The 23,301-nt window shown below is 36.9% G+C and overlaps 1 protein-coding gene across 7 annotated transcripts in view; it reads left to right on the forward strand.

The window, feature by feature from the left end:
- Nucleotides 1-23,301, forward strand: part of EPHA5 (EPH receptor A5) — a 193,613-nt gene that overhangs the window by 153,237 nt on the left and 17,075 nt on the right. For all 7 annotated transcript variants that reach the window (XM_034416303.2, XM_087892329.1, XM_034416304.2 and 4 more), the window contains 7 exons: nucleotides 9,275-9,377; nucleotides 11,192-11,259; nucleotides 12,679-12,804; nucleotides 13,345-13,530; nucleotides 18,229-18,290; nucleotides 20,838-21,047; nucleotides 21,716-21,865. In XM_034416303.2, coding sequence (XP_034272194.1) covers nucleotides 9,275-9,377; nucleotides 11,192-11,259; nucleotides 12,679-12,804; nucleotides 13,345-13,530; nucleotides 18,229-18,290; nucleotides 20,838-21,047; nucleotides 21,716-21,865 — 905 coding nt within the window. The remainder of the gene's footprint in view (nucleotides 1-9,274; nucleotides 9,378-11,191; nucleotides 11,260-12,678; nucleotides 12,805-13,344; nucleotides 13,531-18,228; nucleotides 18,291-20,837; nucleotides 21,048-21,715; nucleotides 21,866-23,301) is intronic.

Below are 23,301 nucleotides of genomic sequence, written 5' to 3' on the forward strand. Positions count from 1 at the left end.
GTGTCTTGATGTCATAATGATGTGCATTTAGCACTAATGTCATAAATATGGGCTTTTAGCATTTCACCAATAGTAGCCATTATACAGTGAGAAAGGGGAAATGTGTAGTATAACGACAATTTTTAGTGTCAGTTGTGTTCCATGATGTCATTTTGGGTTTTAGTTATACAGAACAAATATAAAGCAACATTATATAAAGACCCTTCCTATTTAATGCATGCAACAATTGAATTAAAATTGTAGAATAAATGAATCTTTTCTGAGAACTTCAGTTCAGTTACATACATTTCCACAATGCTGTGGAAGCTTATAAAAGTCATGCAATTGTGCATCACTTAAACTACTGCTTGAATGGAACAGTAGAGCACTCCCTTCTCACCCAAATCATCAGGAGATGATCTGTGTATTTATTCAATTGCTATTAATATTAGAATTTGCATTTGAAAATAGTAAATCACTCAATCAAACTTCTTATATTAAAAATGTTATGAAGGTATCATAACATGCCATGTAATAGACTTTCTCCATGTCATTAAACCACAGTTTTGGCTTAAAAGAGAATCATTAAACAAAATATGTATATTTTAGAATTCAGAAACTAGAACTTGAGTGGAATGGGAGAACTCAGCTTGGCCAGCTCAACACAGCCAGCTCACCATTGCGAAGTCATCACAGGACAAGTCAATCCAGTCAATTTGCCATGGGAGCAACTGACCATGGGCAGACAGAGGGAGAGCTATACCGAGTGGGTGGGTAGAGTGCAGAGCAGTGGCAGCAGCCAGGGGCTTCCTACCAGAGCTAGCCGAGTAAGTGAGCCAGCCGAGTAAGTGAGCAAATGGGCAGAGCAGTAGTGGTGGCTGGGCGCTTCCCATTTTCACACACCCCACCGCTGCTGTCACTACTGCCATTGCACAGGACTCCAGGCCATTCAGAGTTCAGGCCATTCAGTGATGGCAGTAGTGTTAACCCTTAACCACAGACATACTATTTCAGCTACACTATTACAGACATGAGGTCATAATGACCTCAGTAGCAAAAAGACATTCGATGTTTTCATGGTTGGATCTAAACACTGATGTATAGAGCAGTAAACCAAAAAATATCCGACAACACTAAGTTGGGAGGAATTGTTAATACTTTAGAGGATAGATTCAAGATTAAGAAGGATCTTGGAAGCCTTGTGCATTTTTAAATAGAGATCCCATCTGGAATTAAGGAGAAACCTATCAATGACAACAGTTAACCAATGGAGCATCTTTCTTTATGGAATTGTGGGTGTAGATTTTCAAGAAAAGACTGAACAACAATTTGTACAATCTCCTATCATGGGCAGAAGATTGGACTAGAAGACTTCAAAGTCCCTTCCAGCTCTATGATTTTTCTTTTTAAATCAGAAATTATACTTTGAATTGTACTTAGAGACTATTATAATTCCATTCCATAATTCCATTCCATACCCTACAATGAGCGTCTCTGCATTTGCGGAGCAGCAGAGGTAGAAGACCTGGCTCACATCCTATTTGATTGTTGCTTGTATAAGAGAATAAGAGACAGGTACCTGCTCTATATACCAAACAAATGGCCCATTGGGATCCCCATATCAAAACAACTTTATGTGCGACCAGAACCTGAAAATAACATTTAACACAATTTAAATAACATTTAACACAAGTACTTGAACAGTACTTGCACAGACTGATTGGGGTAGATTGTAAGGGTGACACCGAAATGTAATTTTATGTCAGTTTATTCTATTTTAGATATTTTGTGTTAAATTATATTGTATCTTATCCTATAACTATTGTATTTTACCCTATTCTTATTTTAAATTGTTTGTATAGGATTTTATTGGTGATATGTGTTTGAACCTTGTGCTTTGATATGGCCTATAGGCTAATCAATAAAGCTAAATCAAATCATAATTCAAATATTATTCTGTTGAAACTATTTGCATCTAGCAGCAAGTGAGAGTGTGAGAAAGTTGGGAATGAGACATTTGAAAGATTGTATCAGAAGAAATATCTCAGTCCATTTGCTGAGAAATATGATCAAAATAAATGCAATAGCCTCCATAATTAATTCAGTATAATTGAAGCCAAGAAATTTTGCCTACACTATTCAGTATTATTCAGATTAACTTCCAAGCTATGTTCCTGAAATCTGTCTTCTACTGACTTTCTTCATATTGCTAGCAACGTAGCAAACAAGCTATCACATCTTGAACCAAACCAAAATTTCCAGATGGTTTTCAAAGGCAGCCCCAAACAAACCAATTTACAATAACCCAATATGAAAGTGATAAGGTATCAGTGATAGTTACAGGGCCTCCTCTCCTAAAATTACCTTAATTGGTTTTACAGAATTACAGAATCAATAGAATTACATAATAATTATTTGGAAGAAACCTTTGAGTTCTTGCTGCCCAAGCAGGAGACACTACATTATAGACAAATTGCTGACTAATCTCTTTTTAAAAACCTGCAGTGATGGAACATACAAATTCTTCAGAACATACAAGTTCTGAAGGCAAGCCAGTCCCACTGACAGGAAATTTCTCCTTAATTCTAGCTTGGCTCTCTCTTTGATAAGCTTCTATCCATTACTTCCCTAATCCTTCACTTTATTAGTCTAGACACACCCAGTTCTCACAACTGTTCATCATATGCTTTACTTCCAGTTCCCTAGCCATCTTTGTTGCTCTTCCTGTACTCATTCTAGAGTCTGAACATCCTTTTTTATCATGGCAACCAAAATTAGACAACAGTATCTTAAGTATGGACCTACCAATTTAAAGCGGTACATTGCTTTTTGTGATCGTGATACAATCCTCTTTTGATGCAGCCTAGACTAACTACATTGGCTTTTTTGGCAGTGCAGTACACTACTGACTCATACTTGTGATTTTCCACTAGGACTCATGGATCCCTCTCATAGTTATTGTTGTTGAGCCAGGTACACTTATTCTGTAGTTGTTTTTTCTTGCCTAAGTGTAAAATCGTGCTTTTCTCACCACTGAATTGTATATTATTGGATAGGTCCCAGTGTTCAAGTCTATCAAGTTGATTCTGGATCTTCAGCCTACCTTCTAAGTTGTTGGCTATTGCTACTTGGTGTCTGCAAATGTAATGTGTTCCCCTTCTATCCTCTCATCTAAATTATTTATTGAGGATGTTGAAGATATTAAAGAGTACTGGGCCTAAGATTAAACTTTGTGGTATTCTGCTGCTTACTTCTCTCCATATAGATGTGTTTCCTTTGAGAACTACACATTGAGTGTGTTTGACCAGCCAGCCAATCCATCTGGTAGTGATGCTATCTATTCCACATTTTTCTACCTAATTAAGAAGCAAGCTGTGATTTATTTATTTGTATCCTCCCTATATTATTTTTACAAATAACTCAAGGTGGCATATCCAGAACATGTTCCTCCTATTTTTCCCACAAAAACAACTATGTGATTATGATGTCTCCTTTGGACAACTCCCCAGATTCCTCCTCAGATGTCAGCTCAGAGGAGGAAGAGCCCATTCCTGGCACATCAGGAACTGAGTTGATTGATGGCTCTGAATGGCCATCCCAAAGAGATTTGGAGTAGACTTTAGCTGGGGAAAGCTTACAGTAGCAGATGGCCAGTGAAGAGGAAGAGAAACTGCCTTCTGTACCTAATCTGAGAACAAACAGGGTAGAGAAAAGCAGGAGCAGTGGAGTTCAGCCAGACTACTCAAGAGGAGAAAGCCTCACTTGTCTAGAGGGACTGCACCAAAAATCTGGCTATTTATCATAGCAGACAGACAGAGGCATTGCTGGGAACAATGTGTTTTCTAGCTGAGTGTTTTTGGCTGTTGTGTTTCCTGCTTCACTCTGGATTCACACCATATTTGGAATTAATTTGTGCCTTGGAGACTGTCCACTTTTCTTGCCTCATGAGCTCTCTTGTGTGTGCATTTAAATTTGTATGATGGAGTTATTTTGTTTGAGCAACTTTCAGTTGCTTTGTGAACTATTGGGCCATTACTCTGTGAACTAAACTTGGCCTGTTTGTGGCTGGACTTAATTGGGAAAGTTCTAAGTTTTGGTGAAGTGAATTGCTGGGGAATATTAATAAACTCTCTAAACCACACTTACGTGTGAGTGAGCGGGGCAGCACAGCAATGTGAGTTGGGCTGATTATATTATATTTTAATTTATCATAATAATTATAATTAATATAATAAATATTATTTATCTAATTAATGTTATATATAATATAGTAATATTAATATTATATTAATATAATATTAATGTGTTATTCAACCAAGGAATAAAAATGAAATACTAGATAAGGACATTAATCACCATAAAAATAAAATATAATAAATCAGGGTACCACATTTGCCAAAGTAAGTAAAAATTAATTTCCTTGACTTCTAGGGAAGAGATGAGAAATTGAAGATTGCTGTGCTGAAAGTGGAACTGTTGACCACTGCAAAATAAAGAGACAATACGCATGCTAATTGACTCTTTGTGATTCCTTTCTAGACAAAGAGTGGACTTGGAATTGTCCTTAAGTGCTCCACACAGTTGGTCCTCACAAGGAAATTGCAATACAGTTTTGTCTGATGGGTTTAGAACTGTAGGATATGAGGGATACAGTTTTAGCCCAAATATGGTCACTGTCTTTATGGACACAGGGTTAGCATACTTCCTTTTCTAATCACATTTGGAAATTGCTTCTTAACAGCTTTTCAGCTATTAGGAATCTTTTGAAAGGCCAAATTTTAAAATACCAGATTAATTTCCTTCAATCCTTAGTGAAATAAGTTGTAAATCAATATTTAAAGACTTTAAAAAAATATTTTTTGAGGATGGGGTGGGAGGAGTAAAGAGCAAAAGGATGATTAAAATATTTATTTTGGAAACTTATAAATGCACTAACGGTACAAATGGATTTCAATTTAGACGTTGAAATTAATTATAAAAATCCTTCCTATGGGGAAAATACTGTTATTTTCGAATTCTTTAAAAGAAAAAACACCCTAAAATGGGATTTTGAACTTTGGCCACTAAAGGGTAGCAGATTACATAAAGAGTACATTTAAAGGAGAAAAACACTTAATTTTAACTAATACAGAACACAGGTCAATATATGTGAAAATGGACCAGAGGTTAACAATATTTGTCTTTATGGATAGACTATGTCTAAAAGATGTTATAGAAAAGAAAAGTTTTACTAAACAAGACTGAGGGAGATCTGAAGATGGATTTAAAAATGACAGGCTACAAGAATATATGGAAAAGATGTTGCATTGGATATACAAATGAGTAAACAGATCTGCAAACATCTAGAAACAAGGTTATAACTAGAAACCAGCATGAGTTTGTTCAAAACAGACTTTGCCAAACCAATCTTATTTCCTTCTTTGACAAAGTGACTAAATTAGTAGACCAGTGAAATACTGTGGACATAATATTATCAGAATTCAGTAAGGCATTCGACAGTAGAAGTAGACCACAAACTACTTCTTGGTAAACTAGAAAAATGTGAAATAGACAGCATCACCACCAGATAAATTTGTAACTGGCTGACAAACCGTATATACTCAATGAGTAATCCTTAATGGTACTACATCTACATGGAGGGAAGTAAGCAGGGTTCCATAAGGTTCTGTCTTAGGCCTAGTACTTTTCAATATCTTCATAAATGACTTAGATGAGGAAATAGAAGGGGAACTCTAAAATTTGCAAATTACACTAGGCTAGCAAGAATAGCCAACACTCCAGCAGTCAAGCTCAGGGTCCAAAAAGATCTTGATAGACTTGAACAATAGACCCTATCCAACAAAAGGAATTTAATGATGAGAAAAGCAAGGTTTTAGAATAGAATAGAATAACAGAGTTGGAAGGGACCTTGGAGGTCTTCTAGTCCAACCCCCTGCCCAGGAAGGAAACCCTACACCACTTCAGACAAATGGTTATGCAACATCTTGTTTAAAATTTCCAGTGTTGGGGCATTCACAACTTCTGCAGGCAAGTTGTTCCACTGATTAATTGTTCTAACTGTCAGGAAATTTCTCCTTAGTTCTAAGTTGCTTCTCTCCTTGATTAGTTTCCACTCATTGCTTCTTGTCCTACCCTCAGGTGCTTTGGAGAATAACTTCGCTCCCTCTTCTTTGTGGCAACCCCTGAGATATTGGAACACTGCTAGTCCTTCTCTTCATTAAACTAGACATACCCAGTTCCTGCAACCATTCATCATATGTTTTAGCCTCCAGTCCCCTAATCATCTTGGTTGTTCTTCTCTGCACTCTTTCTAGAGTCTTTGCACTATTTCTAGAGTTTTACACCTAGGTAGGAAAAACCAAAGGTACAAGTACATATTAGGTGAAACCTGGTTCAAAAACAGTAACTGTGAGAGAGACCTTAAAGTCCTCTAGGTGGACGATCACTTAAACATGAGACAGCAATGTACAGCAGCTAAGTATTACTAAAATTATACTTGTGATTGTTGGAAGAAACATCCTTCTGGGTTCTGCTCCAAGTGGGGAAAACAGACACTGGAAACATGGAGACTGCTTGGAAAGATGGTTTAATGGTGGACAGGATCACATGGCTTCAGTTCCTGAACAGAAAGGGGCAGATACAGTAAATCTTCGGGTTTTTATGCTCTCTCTGGCTCTGCATTTCTTGGGGCCCCAAAAGAGTATCCTGATTGGTTGTCAGACTCCCAGGGGGTGGGGGTCTTGCTGGCTGATGCAATCTTCCCAGGTGCCATGTGGTGAGCCTCGTCTAGATGGGTCCCATTGTGTTAGTTTCTGTTGCTATTGTGTTGCAAATGTCCTTTGACAAAGGATTGGGTTTCTGCCTCTGTCCCATTAACAAAGGGTGGGGGGCAGGAAGGTGGGAGCTGCTTCTCCCAGGGAACATGCTTCTCCCAGGGAAATATAATATTCTGCCTTTTTCATATTTCCTAAAATATTTCACTCTTCCAGGAGAGGGGTGGGTGCTAACTTCCTACATGATGAAGGGCGAAATCATTACTATATATAGCATTTTTTAATCTTTTTTGTATTTCTATTTTTCTTTTATGTTTTTCTTTTCTATTTTCTTTTTTTTCCCCTTCATCTTCTATTTTTATTTTTTTATATTTTTAATCTGTAATATTTTTTCTCTTTTTAATTGTAAAGGTAAATTAAATTAAATTTTAAAAAGAGCAATCAGTTTCCCAAAAGTAAGCTTTTGTAAGCCTTTGGACATTCCCATGTTGCTATAGGGTTTCTTCTACATATCTTAACATATAAGAAAATTCAATGGAAAGTATTGTGGATGATCTCTCAAATAGCTCTCCTGGAAACCAGCTCCATTTTCTTTTTCCTGTTCTGAAGTGTTTCTATTACACCTGTTCGAGATTAGAATTCTAATTAGAATTAGAATTAGAAGTTAAGAAGTGAACTTTGTTTTTTTCTCCTGTTTTTCTCTTTTCTTTTTCTGCCTCATGTTTCAGAAGCATAAGGATCAGGGATGAAATTCATCAGGTTCTGACAGATTCTGGAGAACCAGTAGCAGAAATTTTGAGTAGTTCAGAGAACCAGCAAAAACCACCTCTGGCTGGCCCCAGAGTGGGGTGGGAATGGAGATTTTGCAGTATCCTTCCCCTGCCACACCCACCAAGCCACACCCACAGAACCGGTAGTAAAAAAAATTGAATTTCACCACTGTTAAGGATCCATTTTGTGAGATAATCTTGATTGGAATAAAAATAAAATTCAATAATAAAAAATAAGATAAACTGTTGATTTTATGGAAGCATCCCTGTAGTTTCCTTAGTACCGATCTGGAAGCAGTTACAGTTGGCTTGTTCAGGGTTTTTTTTTTTAAATACCACACTATAAGCTACAGCTGAAATATTTCCTGGTGATTTTCTATCCAAATACTAACAATATCCAATCTTGGTTTACTATGTAAGTGGAGAAAACAGATCTTAATGTATTTGAAACTTTTGAAATTATTTCAAATTTTGAAGTTTCAGGGATTAATTCCCTGTACATTATGGATTTAACTGTACACTAAATTAGGGTTGGGCAACCTGGGATCCTTATATACTGTTGCAATCAATATGCTATGAGTCTTCCATGCTATCTTGTACATCTTATAGTGATAGAATTTTGAAAGACAATTAAATATCCTGAGTATAACCATATTTATGATATTAACATTAAATTAAATAGCATGTAGTTTTTGTCTGGCCCCTGCCTACTTTTTGGAATATGGTATAACCTATTATTATACATATCACTAAATCCAGAAAAGTGTGTGATTAACACACTTCAAGAGAAAAATCTTCCCAGACTAGTATTGTCAGATGCATTGAAATATACTTGGATGGCTGGGTATTGTAGTAATTATAAATCAATAAATCTGGAGACCAGGCGGAGAAATGATTTCAGCTGATTGTTTGGAAAAGGGTTTTTTTTTTCAAATGGGACTTGGTGGGTTTTCCATTCAGTCTCATTTGAGACTCAAGGGGAAAAAATGTAATGAAATGTCATCACAATATCTTTTACAAGATGTGGCAGAGGTTCAGTGCTGTCAATAAACACAATACAGGCAGTCCTTGACTTATGACCACAACTGAGACCAGAATTTCTACTGCAAAGCAAGGCAGTTATTAAGCTAATTACACCTGATTTTATTATCTTTTTTTGCCATGGTTGTTAAGCAAATCACTGCAGTTGTTAAATGATTCATGCAATTGTTAACTTGAGTTCCCATTGACTTTGTTTATTGGAAGCCAGCTGAAAAGATCGCAAGTGGCAATCACATGACCCCAGGACACTGCAAATATTTGGCCAGTGCCCAAATTTTGATCACATGGTTATGGGGATGCTATTACAGACATAAGAGCAAAGACTAGTCATAAGCTATTTTTTTCAGTGCACTTGTAACTTCAATTGTAAATAACTTGGAACTAAATTTGTGGATGATCTGTATAACAGATAAATAGAATTAAATATTAATAATTAAATATTGGAGTTGTAATTGCTTTTAATTTGATAGACAAAGCATTCTTTGCAATGTGTGGGGATGCTTATATATCTGCCCCATTAAAAACTCCTTAAAGTAGCTGCATCTTCTCCCAGGATTATACGGCTGTGTTTGATCATCATATTTTCTTGTAAGTCTGTATTAAAGACTCCTAAGAGTTGAGTCTTTCTCCATTAGCTTCTAAGTTGAAGCCCCTCTGAGTCTTGGCAGCAATTTTAACCATCATATTCTTTTTTGTTTCTCCTCTCAACAGTAGTTGCATCTAGCGATCAGCGTCAAATCCCTATAATTGCTGTATCTGTTACTGTGGGAGTGATTCTTTTGGCTGTTGTAATTGGTTTCCTTCTCAGCGGAAGGTAAGAAGAAAAAATTATATTGTTTGTACCTTTCAACCTTTCTCTGCCTTTCCCTTATCTAGCCAGACACTTTAGAACATGTTTCCTGGCCAGCCAGATCTATGACAATGTAATGTTCAACGCACCCCGATCAGCATCTAAAAAGCCACTTACAACAAGCACCATATAAATACCACACACAGAACAGCACACACTTCGCTAGAGAGAAGTTCCCTGAAGATGGGCTCCAGCAGAAATCCAAAACCTCGGAAGACAAAGCCTCTGGTCCTGGTGACTGATCCAAATTGGATCCTGCAATATAATGTTTAATGAAACTTTTGTTTTAGTGAGGAAATACTTTTGTCACTGTATTCTAAAGTGCTAATTTCTACAGTTCTCTTCTTACCAACTTTTAAGTGAACTTCCCATGCATTTCATAGCTACCATTACTGCTCTATTAAAATAATAATGGCATCTTTCTATGCTATAATGTGTATAGATCTATTTACTGTATTTTCCGGCGTATAAGATGACTTTTTAACACATGAAAATCTTCTCAAAAGTCGGGGATCATCTTATATGCTGGGTGTCATTCTCCTGTAACCAGGCAGACCAGCCCGAAAGGCTCTGACGAGCCAAGCTCTGACCATCCCAATTGATTGCCTGCTAATCAGGCAACTCAGCTTGGATCGTCAGAGCCATTTAAAAATCATTTTAAAAAACAAGCCATTTAAAATCCCCCCTCCTCCAGCTTGCTTACCTTAGCTGCTAGTTGCAACGTTTGCCTTGCTTCGCTTCCCTGCAATCCATTGCATCAGCAAGCAACTGAATCTCCCTGCTTGCAATCAAGCAGGCAGGGAGTTGTGGACTTCAACTCCCAGAATTCCTCAGCCAGCAAAGCAAAGCTGGCTGAGGAATTCTGGGAGTTGAAGTCTACAAGTCTTAAAGTTGCCAAGGTTGGAGACCCCTGTTCTATTGGGTAAGTTTTTTTCCCCTTTGGGAGCTTTAAAAAAAATAGTTAATTGGGTTTTTTTTAAGTTGCTCTTTTTTTAGACCTAGCCATTTAAAGTTTAGGAAGTTTTAAATTTAGCTGCTTTCATATAAAAATAAAAATAAAATAAAATAAAATAATATTTGTGCAGCTTTCTGAGATTTAGTGTGTTTCTGTAGTGTTTCACTCTAACTACACAAACACACAAAATCTCACAAAGATGTATGTGGAATTTTGTGTGTGTAAAGTGTGAAAGTTGGGTTTTTGGGCTTTTTGTGGCTGTGTGAGGTTCCTGCTTGTTTCAGGGGCCATTTTGGGTCTAGCACAGCTGCTTTTACATTGTGGGTGAGCGTGTTGTGTTGTCTTGTGTAAAGTGCCAGGGACTTGCCCAGCACTTGCTCTCTCTCTATTGTTTGTTATCTTCCTCCTATCATCATCAGTTCCAGTTTGGTTGACAGCTTAGAAAACAAACAGCATGACAGCTCCCATGGGTTTATTGTTTTATCCTTCCTTTCAGCTTTAGAGTGAATTAGGAAAAGTTTAATCCAATTGCACTGTTTTATGTTTACATGTTTAATGACAAACAGCCTTATGTTTATAAGTGACAGGTTTCCTGCTAAGTACCTGCATGTCATAAGCATTTGAATTAAAATTACCATATGGAAATCAAATCAAAGAAGAGGGGTAGTCTTATACGGCGAGTATAGCCCAAACCCTATATTTTAACAGGAAAAGTCGGGGGTTGTCTTATACGCCCAGTCGTCTTATATGCCAGAAAATACGGTATGTATGTATGTTATTTTTTTCTCCTTACATTTTTTTAATTTTAAGTTTTCCATAACAGGCGGTGTGGCTATAGCAAAGCTAAACAAGATCCTGAAGAAGAAAAAATGCACTTTCATAATGGCCACAGTAAGTAAAATTCATTGAATGTGCTGAATAACAATCCTGCAAAAGCTGTTTTTTGTTTTGTTTTGTTTTGTTGCTGGTCTTTACAATGCACAGTATATAGTTTAATATTTATGTGACACAATTTATGGAGATGGCAGAAGAATAGATATCCTGAGCATCCAGTATAGTAAATCTCTGCTTCACATACTCCAGTTTAGGAATGGAGAGAGAACCAGCATCATATCCCCACTCTGAAGAACTCCTGGTTTATTTGATTTGTTGGGGTTTTTTTCTGTATTATTTGTCTTTCTGAAATGGGTACAAAAGCTGCTGAAAAATGCTGAACTGCTGATAAAAATCTGTCTCATTATCTAAGTACCTAATACGTAGACTTATTTCTATTATTACAGATATACTGCAAATAACTCTTAATTCCAATTTATGGCTTAATTTCCAATTTATAATTTATTACAATTTAAGTTATTACTGAAACATATATTTGAAGTATATGTTTTACAGATTTTCTTTCAGTATATGGAAGACTAATAACCACATTTCTGAAGCAAGAAGTATAGTAGGGTTTATCTTGAAAATCATAGTTCCTTCTATAAATAAAAAAGGGAGAAAACAAACATTTTTCTTAAGTACAGCCTAATATCTGCAGTTTTTATGAAAAATATTCCCTAAAAAAGTAGAACTGCCTAATTAATTGTAATATGTTTCAGTCATCTAATTTTCTTTAAACCCAATTGACCTGCATTATTGATTAAAATTTTTAGACCATCTGGTTTTTTAAAGTCATGGGTTTATGGTGGTAGCTCAGAAACACTCCTTTCTGACAATGATATGAAATACTCATATATACATTTTCATTAGTACTGAGATATATGTATTTACTATTATCATATTTATATGGTAGTTTTAGTTAGGTAAAATGTTAAGCTGTTACACTCATCACTATAAAAATCTTGTTATTCTAGATGCTATTTCACTTAATCTGGCACCTAGATAATTTGGATAGATATTGTACATATGGAGATGCTCTTCTAGATAATCTGAACCACTGCCATGAATATTTTTGCAAAGACTTTGGACCTGGATTCAAATCAGCACTTAATATTCATGAAATTATTACAATAATAAATGTTACTACTGTCACTAGAATAATTTGATCATGTCAGCCAATACTCGCTAAGAATTTAGTTGAAGTTTAGGCTCTCAAAACATCTTGATAAGTTGCATGATTACAGGAAAGGGGATATGGTCTGCTATTATCTTTTTCTGATTCAAATACTTTAAGAATTTTATTATTTCTTTTAGAGGTTTTTACCATTGGTTTACATTGTTACGACAGGGTGATTATGCTTTTGAAAGTTGTTGTTTCATTTTAATTTACTTGCATACTGTAAAGAGAAATATAATAAGTAATTTTATACACAGTTAAACTACCAGGAGTAAAGACCTATATTGATCCACATACCTACGAAGACCCTAATCAAGCTGTTCATGAATTTGCCAAAGAAATAGAAGTGTCATACATATCAATTGAGAGAGTTATTGGAGCTGGTAAGAAACTCTAAATGCTGTTTATCTCTCTTTTGCATCTATTAGGATGATTGTTGGACTGCATTAACAAATATTCAATGCAAATGGATTGCCAATAAATGAATTGAAAATAAATTATATTTTATATCCGTCACATAAAATTATTATTTATGTAAGCAGAATTAAGCTTTCTATAGATAAAATGATTCACTAAAGAGCTTTATGTATGATGATGATTAATCAATATTAGTTTAACATAAAGTAAAAATGTGATCATCTCTCAGGAGCAATACAGTTTCTATTCATAAATAGAAATCTGGCTCAAGTCTTCATTTAATGACAAAGTTCCTTGGATAACTTGGATTGTCTCTTGGAGCTCAGTCACCTTCAAAAAGAATTATGGTTGACTTGGAATAAAAATGCAGTCAATGAGTAAATGTTGTATCGGTCCTTCTCTTTGAAAAAAAAACCCTGAAATATTAATAAATATTTTAGATTTATGTGCATTATCACATTTTAGTTTTAATTCTTTTAATTGGGGGGTAATTTTTTTTTTTGTAGGTGAATTTGGTGAAGTATGCAGTGGGCGCTTGAAACTTCCTGGGAAATGTGAATTGCCAGTGGCCATTAAAACCCTGAAAGTGGGCTACACTGAGAAACAAAGACGGGATTTCTTGGGAGAAGCAAGCATAATGGGGCAGTTTGATCATGCCAACATTATACACCTGGAAGGCGTGGTAACAAAGAGTATGTACCTAATGCTAATGAACGTTTCATTATCTTTGCTTATACAAAGTGCGGGGTGGATCTTGTTGCTGAGTTTGAGGTGAAGTGTGACGAGATCTTTATCGATTCAGTCTAGGAGGAATCTTTTTGTGTGAAGTTCATTTCTGATTAGGGCCAATTCTGTTCTTTTCAGGATGCGTTTTGTGGCTGCAGAGTTGGAGTGGAATTTCAATTGGAAGCATGTGGGGATTAAATTTTGATTTAATTTAGTAGGAATGTTGCGTAGTTGCGTAGGAATGTGAGGTCACATAAAATGGAAGCTCTTTGGACTTCGAGTTTTTCATATATAACTATATAATTATTTGATATATAACTATTCTAAAAATACGAGTTCCAGGTATATTAGTAAAAAAAGAAGCAGATATACTGCGAACTCCAGAATTTAAGATTTTAAAATTTTAAAAGAATTAAAATTTTATTTTACTAAGCTTTCGTCAGTTATCTGCTGACATTGTCAGAGTATTAAACTGCCATTACAGAGATCTCTACCTTTATATGCCATTAATCAATTTAGCCCTTGCAGGTGTAATAGGCCCTTCCAGCCATCTCCCACTTGTAATCAGCTATGTTGTTTTTGCTGTCATCATGCTGGATGATGGAGGCTTGATTCCTACTATTTCCTCCCTCCTATCTTGCTTATCAGTAGGGGGTGATGTTAACCTGTCAGCTATTGCAATTTGCTGCCTTGTCTGTGACCTCATGGTCAGCCAGGTTTGTTTCTCATTAATTCTATCTGTTGCAGTTTGAGACAGGTTGCCGGGTTGCTCTGTGTTTAGTCAGGACTAACTGCGTTCACAGGCTGAATCTGCATGCCCAGAGGTGGGGGGTATCTCTGCTCACTGATGGAAAGCCATCTCTGCTCCTCCTTCAGGGTCTTTCCGGGTGCCTCAAAGCCTGGTAGACCGGTGGCAGTTCGATATGCCTGTTGTTAGAATTGTTATTGGAGAACCAGGCTTCTTTTAGTAGGCATCCTCCTTTAGTCTTATCATGGGCAATAACCTCAGCCTCTTGAAAATCAAATGTGTGGTTGTGCTCCTTCATATGTATCCAGATCTGGGAGCGCTGTTCCTTGCATTGGACAGCCAGTTCGTGTTCGTGTATTCTTGGCCATTTCCCCTACGTAATTGCTTGCACAATTACTACAGTTGATGCAGTAAACTACTGAAGGTGTCTCCTCCTCGGATAATGCTTCCTTTGGGTGCATCACTCTCATTTTCAATGTTTGGTCCGGCTTATGCACCACTTTGACTCCACGTGCCGAGAGGATGTGTGCAGCAGTTTCGGATACCCCCTGTACATATGGGAATACCCTCCATGCAGCAGTTCCACTGGCACCTTCAGTAGGCTGCCGAACCTAGAAAAATCTGATCACAAACCCAAACTCTGGCTCAGATACGTAGACGACACTTTCATAATCTTCATAATGGGAAAGAAAGAAAAACTGGACAACTTCCCTCACACACCTCAACAGCCTACACCCCAGAATACAATTTACCATGGAAACAGAAGTGAACAACCAACTTCCCTTCCTGGATGTCTTAGTCTACAAAAAATCCAATGGCTCCCTAGGACACACCATCTACCAGAAGAAAACACACACAAACCGCTATCTGCACGCACTCTCACACCACCACCCAGCACAGATCAACTCTGTAGCCAAGACACTCATCTCCAGAACAAAACGCTTAGCTGACGAACAACACCTAAAAACCAAACTACACACTCTCACTAACGTACTAACATCCAATGGATTCCAAAGAAATAAGATTACCAACCTAATCCAAAAAGAAACCCCCACTAAAATCCAAGCCAGAGAACAAGAAAACGGCAAAGCCTCCTCCCATACATAAAAGGCACCACAGACAGAATCAGCAAGATCCTCCACAAACACAACATCAAGACAGCATTCTGCACAAACCGAAAAATATCCACCATCCTAAGAAACCCCAAAGACAAAATTGAGTTAGAAAATCAAGGAGTATATGAAATCCCATGCACCGCCTGCCCCACCACATACATCGGACAAACCAACAGAAGAATAAGTGCACGCATTGAAGAACACAAGAACTCAGTCAGAAAAGAGGAACCAACTTCTTCCCTGGTCCAACACCTCAAAGCCACAGGACATGATATTGACTTTAAAAAGACCAGAACTATCACCAAAACTGAACACTTTAACAACAGAATAATCAGAGAAGCCATCGAGATAGAAAAACATCCACACAGCATGAATAAACGAGATGATACCTCCCGCCTACCACCCATTTGGAAACCCGCCCTTATTGACAAACGAGTCCCTAACACAAAGAATGACACCAGACCCACACTCATGAGAGCCACACAGGAGGTAACCACCACACATCCACGCAGAAAGCAGACTCAAACCCACACTGATGATGAGGCACGACCGCGGACCAGAAGCCAGACCACAGCTGCATCATTAGCCCCTTTAAACCCCTCCAATCCATACATGAAGCAAACTGACACCCACCATGAAGAGATAGCACGGCCACGAACACGAAGCCAAACAACAGCAACACAGCTCACCAGCTCAAATCCCCCTGCTACTCAGACTAACCCGAGCACAACCAAGCCCCACCTAAACAGAACACACCCCCATCCAATCAGAGCACAGCCAAACCCCCATCCAATCAGAGCACAGCCAAACCCCCAACTAATCAGAACACACCTCCACCCAATCAGAACACAGCCAAGCTCCCACCCAATCAGTTCACACCCCCACTGGCAGTTAAAAGGAAGAAACAGCTGTGATCACACACATTGCTCCTAGAAGCACGAAGCCGAAGACACCAGCCTGAAGATGACGAATGAGACTTCATTGAAATGTTGCCAAGAAACCTCCAATTTTACGCGGGAGAAAACCCGAATAACCAAAGACATATATATATGTATGTGTATCAATTTTCTTACTTCTTCGTAGGGTTTATGTGTGTTTTTCTTCTAGCCAGGTTTTCCCTACGTAGCCAAGGTTTTTTTGTAGCTCCAGCTCAGTAGAATCTCATCTACTCGGTTCTGGGCTTTTTTCTTTTCTAACACCTAGCAAGCTCTCACTGCTAGGTGGGAGACCTAAATAGATCCATTTCTAGCTCGTTAGCTGTCATCAGTAGGCCACACCCATATCCTCCCTGTATTAAATTTAAATCAAGTCTTTTTACTAATGATTTAAATCATGATTTAAATCATGATTTAAATCAACTCAATTTAAATCAAATCCACCCTGATGTCAGTTAAACTAAATGGGATTTTATGCATGGCTTGTTTTATATATTTTTGCATGCATAAACGATAAGTGAGACTTTACAATTGTACAGAAGCATTTGCTACATAGGCAAATTTTGTCTACTATCCAAAACTTGATAAAACTAAACCTGGTAAATCGGGGATTTATTGTTATAGAGGGATAAATGTGGATTGAACACCAAACAAATGTCATTAGGAAATAGCAGCAAATTGTGCTCTCCAGATAAATGTGTGTATCATACATAAGTTTGCAAGTATGTTTTTATACATACAGATAGTCCTTGACTTAGGATGGATCATTCAGTGACCATTTGAAGTTATGGCATATATCCCCAAAAATATTTATGACTCAGTTTTAAATTACAGCTACTATAGCTCCCCCAGGATCATTCACCTTGACTGTAGGGCATTCAATGCCTCCTGCCCATTCTTCCCATCCTCCCCTGCCTGTTTTGTCACCTCACAGGGTCCCACCTTAGCCCACAATCACTCATATACCTCTCAAAATGTCCAGAGCCTAGGAGATCAGGATAGGGAAGAACAACAGGATGTTCTGTTGCTGAATTACATGACAAACCACAAGCAGACATTGTTTTCTTAGCGAAAAATAATGCTGGCACAACTTTTCCTTGCTAATGCTAGCCATAGCCTTGCCAGCATTAGCTTTGCTTGTGTTATGCCATCAAAGCTATAGCTTGCAGAGTTAAGAATAGCCTTAACAAAGAAAAGGAATCCTCTGTTTCCTTTTCCTCTAACTAACTTCACTAACACTAGTGAAGCTAACACTGGTAGAACTATGACTAACATTAGCAAGGGGAAAAAACCAGAGTGAAAAATAACGCTGGCAAAGCTCTCAGTTTGCTTGTGGGATTGTACCATGGGGCCCAGCAATGGAACAGCCTATTCTCCTTCCCTATCTCCTGAGTTCTGGAGATCTTCAAAATGTGTCCTGTGGGAACCTCAAGGAATGGGAAGAGGGAGGAGCATGGGGTATCTCAGGGGGGTTGAGGGGAGCCCTGGAGGCCAGAGGCAGTTGTGCTTGTGCCAAGGTTTACAAGGGAATCCCCACTCCTGAAGCATCCCGTGTTCCACTTAATGAACCACACATTCATTTAATGATTGCAGTGCGGAGAGCAGGAATGGGGGATTAGTAAGTGAGGAAGTTAACTTAATGGGCATCCTGATTTCTAACCACAATGGGCAGGCTGCATTTCAATTGAAACTTGGGGACAGCCTGTATTATAGTTCTAAGTGAGTGTTTGCCATCTTATACACATCTCCTCTGTTATATATAAGCAGCGTAAAAAAGTTAAACTTTATGTTATATATACAAAAGCACATTAGTCATCTGCTGTTCCAGTAGCTACAGGTGATGGGCTTTTAATCTACTTTATCCAGGTAAACCAGTCATGATTGTAACAGAATATATGGAGAATGGATCCTTGGATACATTTTTAAAGGTAAGCTTTAAATGTATATGCATGCCAGGTATTAATCTCCCATTTTATAGTTTTCTTCCTGAAGAAATGTGGTTTTCTTAAACAAAAATCTTTTTCAGGTTAACCTCAAATCCTACTGATTTCGTAGATGTGTTCATCATGCAGTTTTCTTAGCGACTTGAGTAATTCAGTATTGCCTACTAAAATGTTTTTGATTTTTCTGGTAATAGCCCTGGTTTTTTAAATTCAGTAATACCTCCTATACAGTATGTTGACATACATAGGGAAGAAACTGAAGTGCTGTAGTAGAGACAATGTTTATGACTACATAATATCGGCATTTAACCATAAGTACCATTCAGTTGGAGTTAATTATGTCTTTTTCCATCAATTATTTTCTTGAATTGCAGTCTCAATTTTCAAGCCTGTTATTAACAATGCTGGTTCACAATCTGGAACCTAGTTCTGAAGTGCCGGTGGAAACAGAACTCCAGGGGAGTTGTTTAATTCAGTAAAAACAATCTTGAACAGTTTTAAATTTCAAAGTATTTATCATGGAACACAACAGTACAGGATTTTTCTCATTCACATATTTACTTCAAAAGTCCCTGGTTGTTTATAGTAAATTAAACCTTGCTTTTATATCTTCTGCTTGAACATGGCACTAAAAAAAATAATAACTGTAATTTTTTGTTAAACATTTTAATTGTTTCTTGGTGTTAGAATTGAGCTTATGAGTTAGAACTAGCATAGTTTTTCCAGCATAGTATAATAGGTTCTGAATGTCTGGTGCCAGTTAAAACTCGAATTACTGCTTTGTGCACAAACTAGTTTTGGGATAGCTTCTTCTTTCCCCACCCTAAATAATATTGAGAACAATATTAATTCTGAAGGAACTATTCCTCCTTATCAAGGACATCTTGTAATAAAAACTTCACTATGGTTCACACCACTTCATATTCTGTTCTTTTTAAAATATCAAGTATAATTTTTGAGACTGTACAGTTTTTCCACTGCTTGCTTTTTAAAAAATATTTTTGAAACAAAGAAATTTAGGTTGATATGATGCCTCACAGATAGTTGTCTCAACAAATTCTGTCACACTACCACTTACATTGCCATTCCTGATTCTGCTTCAACATCTTTCAAGTTACTGTTTTTCCTGCTTCAATGTCTTTCAAGTTATTGTTTTACCCCCATAATTACATTCCCTCCCTCCGTCTCCCCCTCCCCCCCCCCCTCCTCCTCCTCCTCCTCCTCCTCTTCCTCCTCCTCCTCTTCTTCTTCTTCTTCTTCTTCTTCTTCTTCTTCTTCTTCTTCTTCTTCTTCTTCTTCTTCTTCTTCTTCTTCTTCTTCTTCTTCTCTCTATCTCTCTCTCTCTCGTAATAATGTTTACTATTTTATTTTATTATTTCCATTTCCCACTTTTGGAGATATTTGTGCTGTCATTTTAACTACCAATATATCAACATTTGTTGTTGAGATCTAATCTGCAAAAAAAATTGTCCCAAAAGTAAATGATTCAGATTTAGAACAAAACAACAAGGATTTCAATAATACATATATTTGCTCAAAAAGTGTTGTGCTGGTAAAAGGCAAGAACAACCAAGAACATGTCTACATGATAAGTCTGTATCAATGAAAAGCAGCTCTAGACTTCTTTTAAAGATGGAATTCTACACTGTATTGTTTTCCCAATTCAGCAGTAATAGCTGAAACTATAATGAGGTTAAGATTTATATACTGTATGTTTGTTTTTGTGCTGTGGATCTATTTCCCCATTCGAGGAAATTCTTAACTCATCTTTCTTGTCAATTCCCAGTTTTCATGCCTTGTAAGAAAAATGTTAGCAACTTTACTACTTTTTAGGATTCTATGACTTTCCCGAACCCTAACCCCAGACAAAGTAGAAGGATCAGTTTCCCCATTTTGTTTAGCAGAGGACAAGCTAATGTACCAAACTCCAGGCTAGTGGATATATTTGTTTTCTTTCCCATTTGAGTGGAATGAGAAGTAGATAATATGTGTTATTGCAGAATTTGCAAAAATTAGGGATAGACAGGCGATTTTTTTTCCTGTTTTTCCTGTGTTCCAGATTAACAGAAGACATAATAACTGTAATGGGTTTCAAATCCTGGAAAAACACTATATCAGTTTATAAAATATAGCAATTTCAGAATATCTTGTTGTTCCTTCTTTTTTTGGGAAGTGGATAGCTGCTCCCCTATTGCATGAATTGAAAGTAGATACAGAAATTGACATCCTAAAGAACTAAATAAACAGGGTACAGAAGTAAATATATTCAGTTGCCAAGGTTTTTTGAAGCTTTAACCTCTATTTCACTTTCAATTGATCAATTAAATTCTATCAGAACCTGGGTTTCTTGCTGGTTAATGGCTGTAAAAGTCTTGATAACAATCATAAATTTCTTACGTTGTTAAGATCTGAAGGGGATTTGGAAATATATTATGAAAATATATTGTGATATTTCCGCATTTCCTTTTCCTTTGTCGGAATCAAGATTTAGTCATTTGTTTCTGTAATTTTGTAATTCTATACTTTTTACAGAAGAATGATGGGCACTTTACTGTAATTCAGTTGGTTGGTATGCTCCGAGGAATAGCATCTGGGATGAAGTATTTGTCTGACATGGGATATGTACATAGAGACTTGGCTGCCAGAAATATCCTAATCAACAGTAATTTAATGTGTAAAGTGTCAGACTTTGGGCTGTCTCGAATTCTTGAAGATGATCCTGAAGCTGCTTACACAACAAGAGTAAGTTTCTTGTGAACATTTATTTATTGCAGAACCAAAGTAGGGGAACTAACTTGGTGATGTCCCAGTACTGTATCTGATAACATGTCATCAATGAACGTCAGTAAATAAATTCCCAGCCATGACTCTATCTTACGTTCTCACTGAGAGCAGCCATTTGTTTAACATTTTCCTATTTTTATCATATGTCTTATTAAACAATAGTTGAATTACGTACCAATATTTCTTTCTAAGACTGAGCATACACAGAAATATTTATGGGCTTGGACTTTAACATATCCTTTTTTCCTTACAATTTGAATTCAGAATTTGGTTATCATGACAGATTTTCTTTGCAGGTTCACAGTATAGCTTTGACCTCAAGACTGTGGTGTTTTGTGTGTATTTTTTAAATATATAGTTAACAACCCGGGAACTGTGTTGACTGCATGCTTGTTTGTATTTTCCTTCACCAACTATGATGACCCAACTGTATCTTTTTATACAAATTCAAACAGGCCTTTAGTACCACCAATTAATATATCTGAAGGTATGGAAAGGATGTAATAATGTAGAAGAAGATGTTCCAAACATTAGAAAAAGCTTGTCTACTTATTTTCTCTAGAAAATCCTTGACACATCAAGAAAACTTAATTGAGATAATATATATATATATATATTATTTCTAGGGAGGGAAAATCCCAATCCGATGGACAGCTCCTGAAGCTATAGCCTTCCGCAAATTTACCTCTGCCAGTGATGTCTGGAGCTATGGGATTGTGATGTGGGAAGTAGTGTCCTATGGAGAGAGACCCTACTGGGAGATGACCAATCAAGATGTAAATATTTCCTTTTTCTTCTCTATGTGAAAACATGTTAGTCATCAAATCAGGATGTCACATATATTAATTTTTTTTTTAATTTTAAAGGCTAAATGTACAGTTACAAGTAATGTCTAAAGAGTTCATTCTGAAAATAGTATGGAATGTTCAAATGAGTGAAATGGAGAAGAGAAGTAAGATTAATGGATAAAAAGATAAGGTTCTTGTATCAGGCACAGCAGCTCATCTTGTGCTTTGTTTCAATTTGAAATTCTGAGTGATGAACATGAGATTAACCTACTATGAGCCCCTAGGCTATCAAACAAAATTTGACCAAAACTGACTTGGAGCATCAGTTTATCAGAATCATATCATAATGCAAGTAGACAGCCTTAGAAATACAGAACATGGAACAGCTCCCAATCCAAATCTGGGCTGGCATCACTACTTGAATCCACATGCAACTGCCTGTGATGCACTGCTGGTATCTCCCTGTAGAAAAACAAAGATCTGTTCCTGATACTCTGAGCAAGCATGGATAGCTGATTCTGCTATTTGATATTTCTAATACTTTCCTGGAATTGTGCTCTTTTGGGAATAATTGTGATATTGAAATTGGAAAAGTTCTTGTAGTCTTGCCGCTATTGTTGTTATTGCCAGACAACTTCAAAATCTTGCTGCTGGATAAGGGGTCATCCAGAGACCATTTCATTCAGATACTTATCAAATCTGACATGGAGTGTATAATGTTTTTGAGAAGTTTTTATTTATACAACATTTTATTTTTCCTGGGAATAATAACTGTTGAAACAGAATGTTTGTTTGTTTACTTTAGTTTCAAGTCTCAATCCTTTGTATTTAGAATTGAGGAGTCATCAGACCCTGACTGTCTTTGTCTGGTTGGTCTTTGACAGGGCATTTACTTCAGATGCAATGTCTTGATGTCCGTAGAAATGAACCATGGGGAGATGTTTACTCATCTATATCTCTATAGGGATTTACTTTTTAACTAACCAGATTGGAAATAGTATGCATACAGTGATAGCATATTATTTGAATATATATTTTAGAAAATCACCAGGTTGACTACATAGGAAATCAATATGCAGGAAGTTGCAAATATTTATAAAGATTTCACACATCTGAGCTAGCCCAGCAAAGCAACAGCTGTGGGGTTTTTTTTTAATAGAAAACACTCCCACTTTATCATTTTAATCTTTTTTTGTTGCCAAGCCTTCCATTTCAGTAGCACAAACATAATTTGCAATAAAGTAAAACAATAAGGCCAAGAAAAATTCCCTTGGAAGAGATACTGTTATCCCATGAATAATTCTTAATACAGGGTCCACCAGTATTATTTTTAGGGATGAAGGACTGCCGTGGAATGAATACTTTTTTATTACTCACTTTTAAATCAGCACCCTGTGACAGCCCTATAGGAATTGGAAGCCTGG

The sequence above is a fragment of the Pantherophis guttatus genome, chromosome 4 (genome assembly GCF_059756535.1).
Source record: "Pantherophis guttatus breed Tessera chromosome 4, ASM5975653v1, whole genome shotgun sequence".
Lineage (NCBI taxonomy): Eukaryota > Metazoa > Chordata > Lepidosauria > Squamata > Colubridae > Pantherophis > Pantherophis guttatus.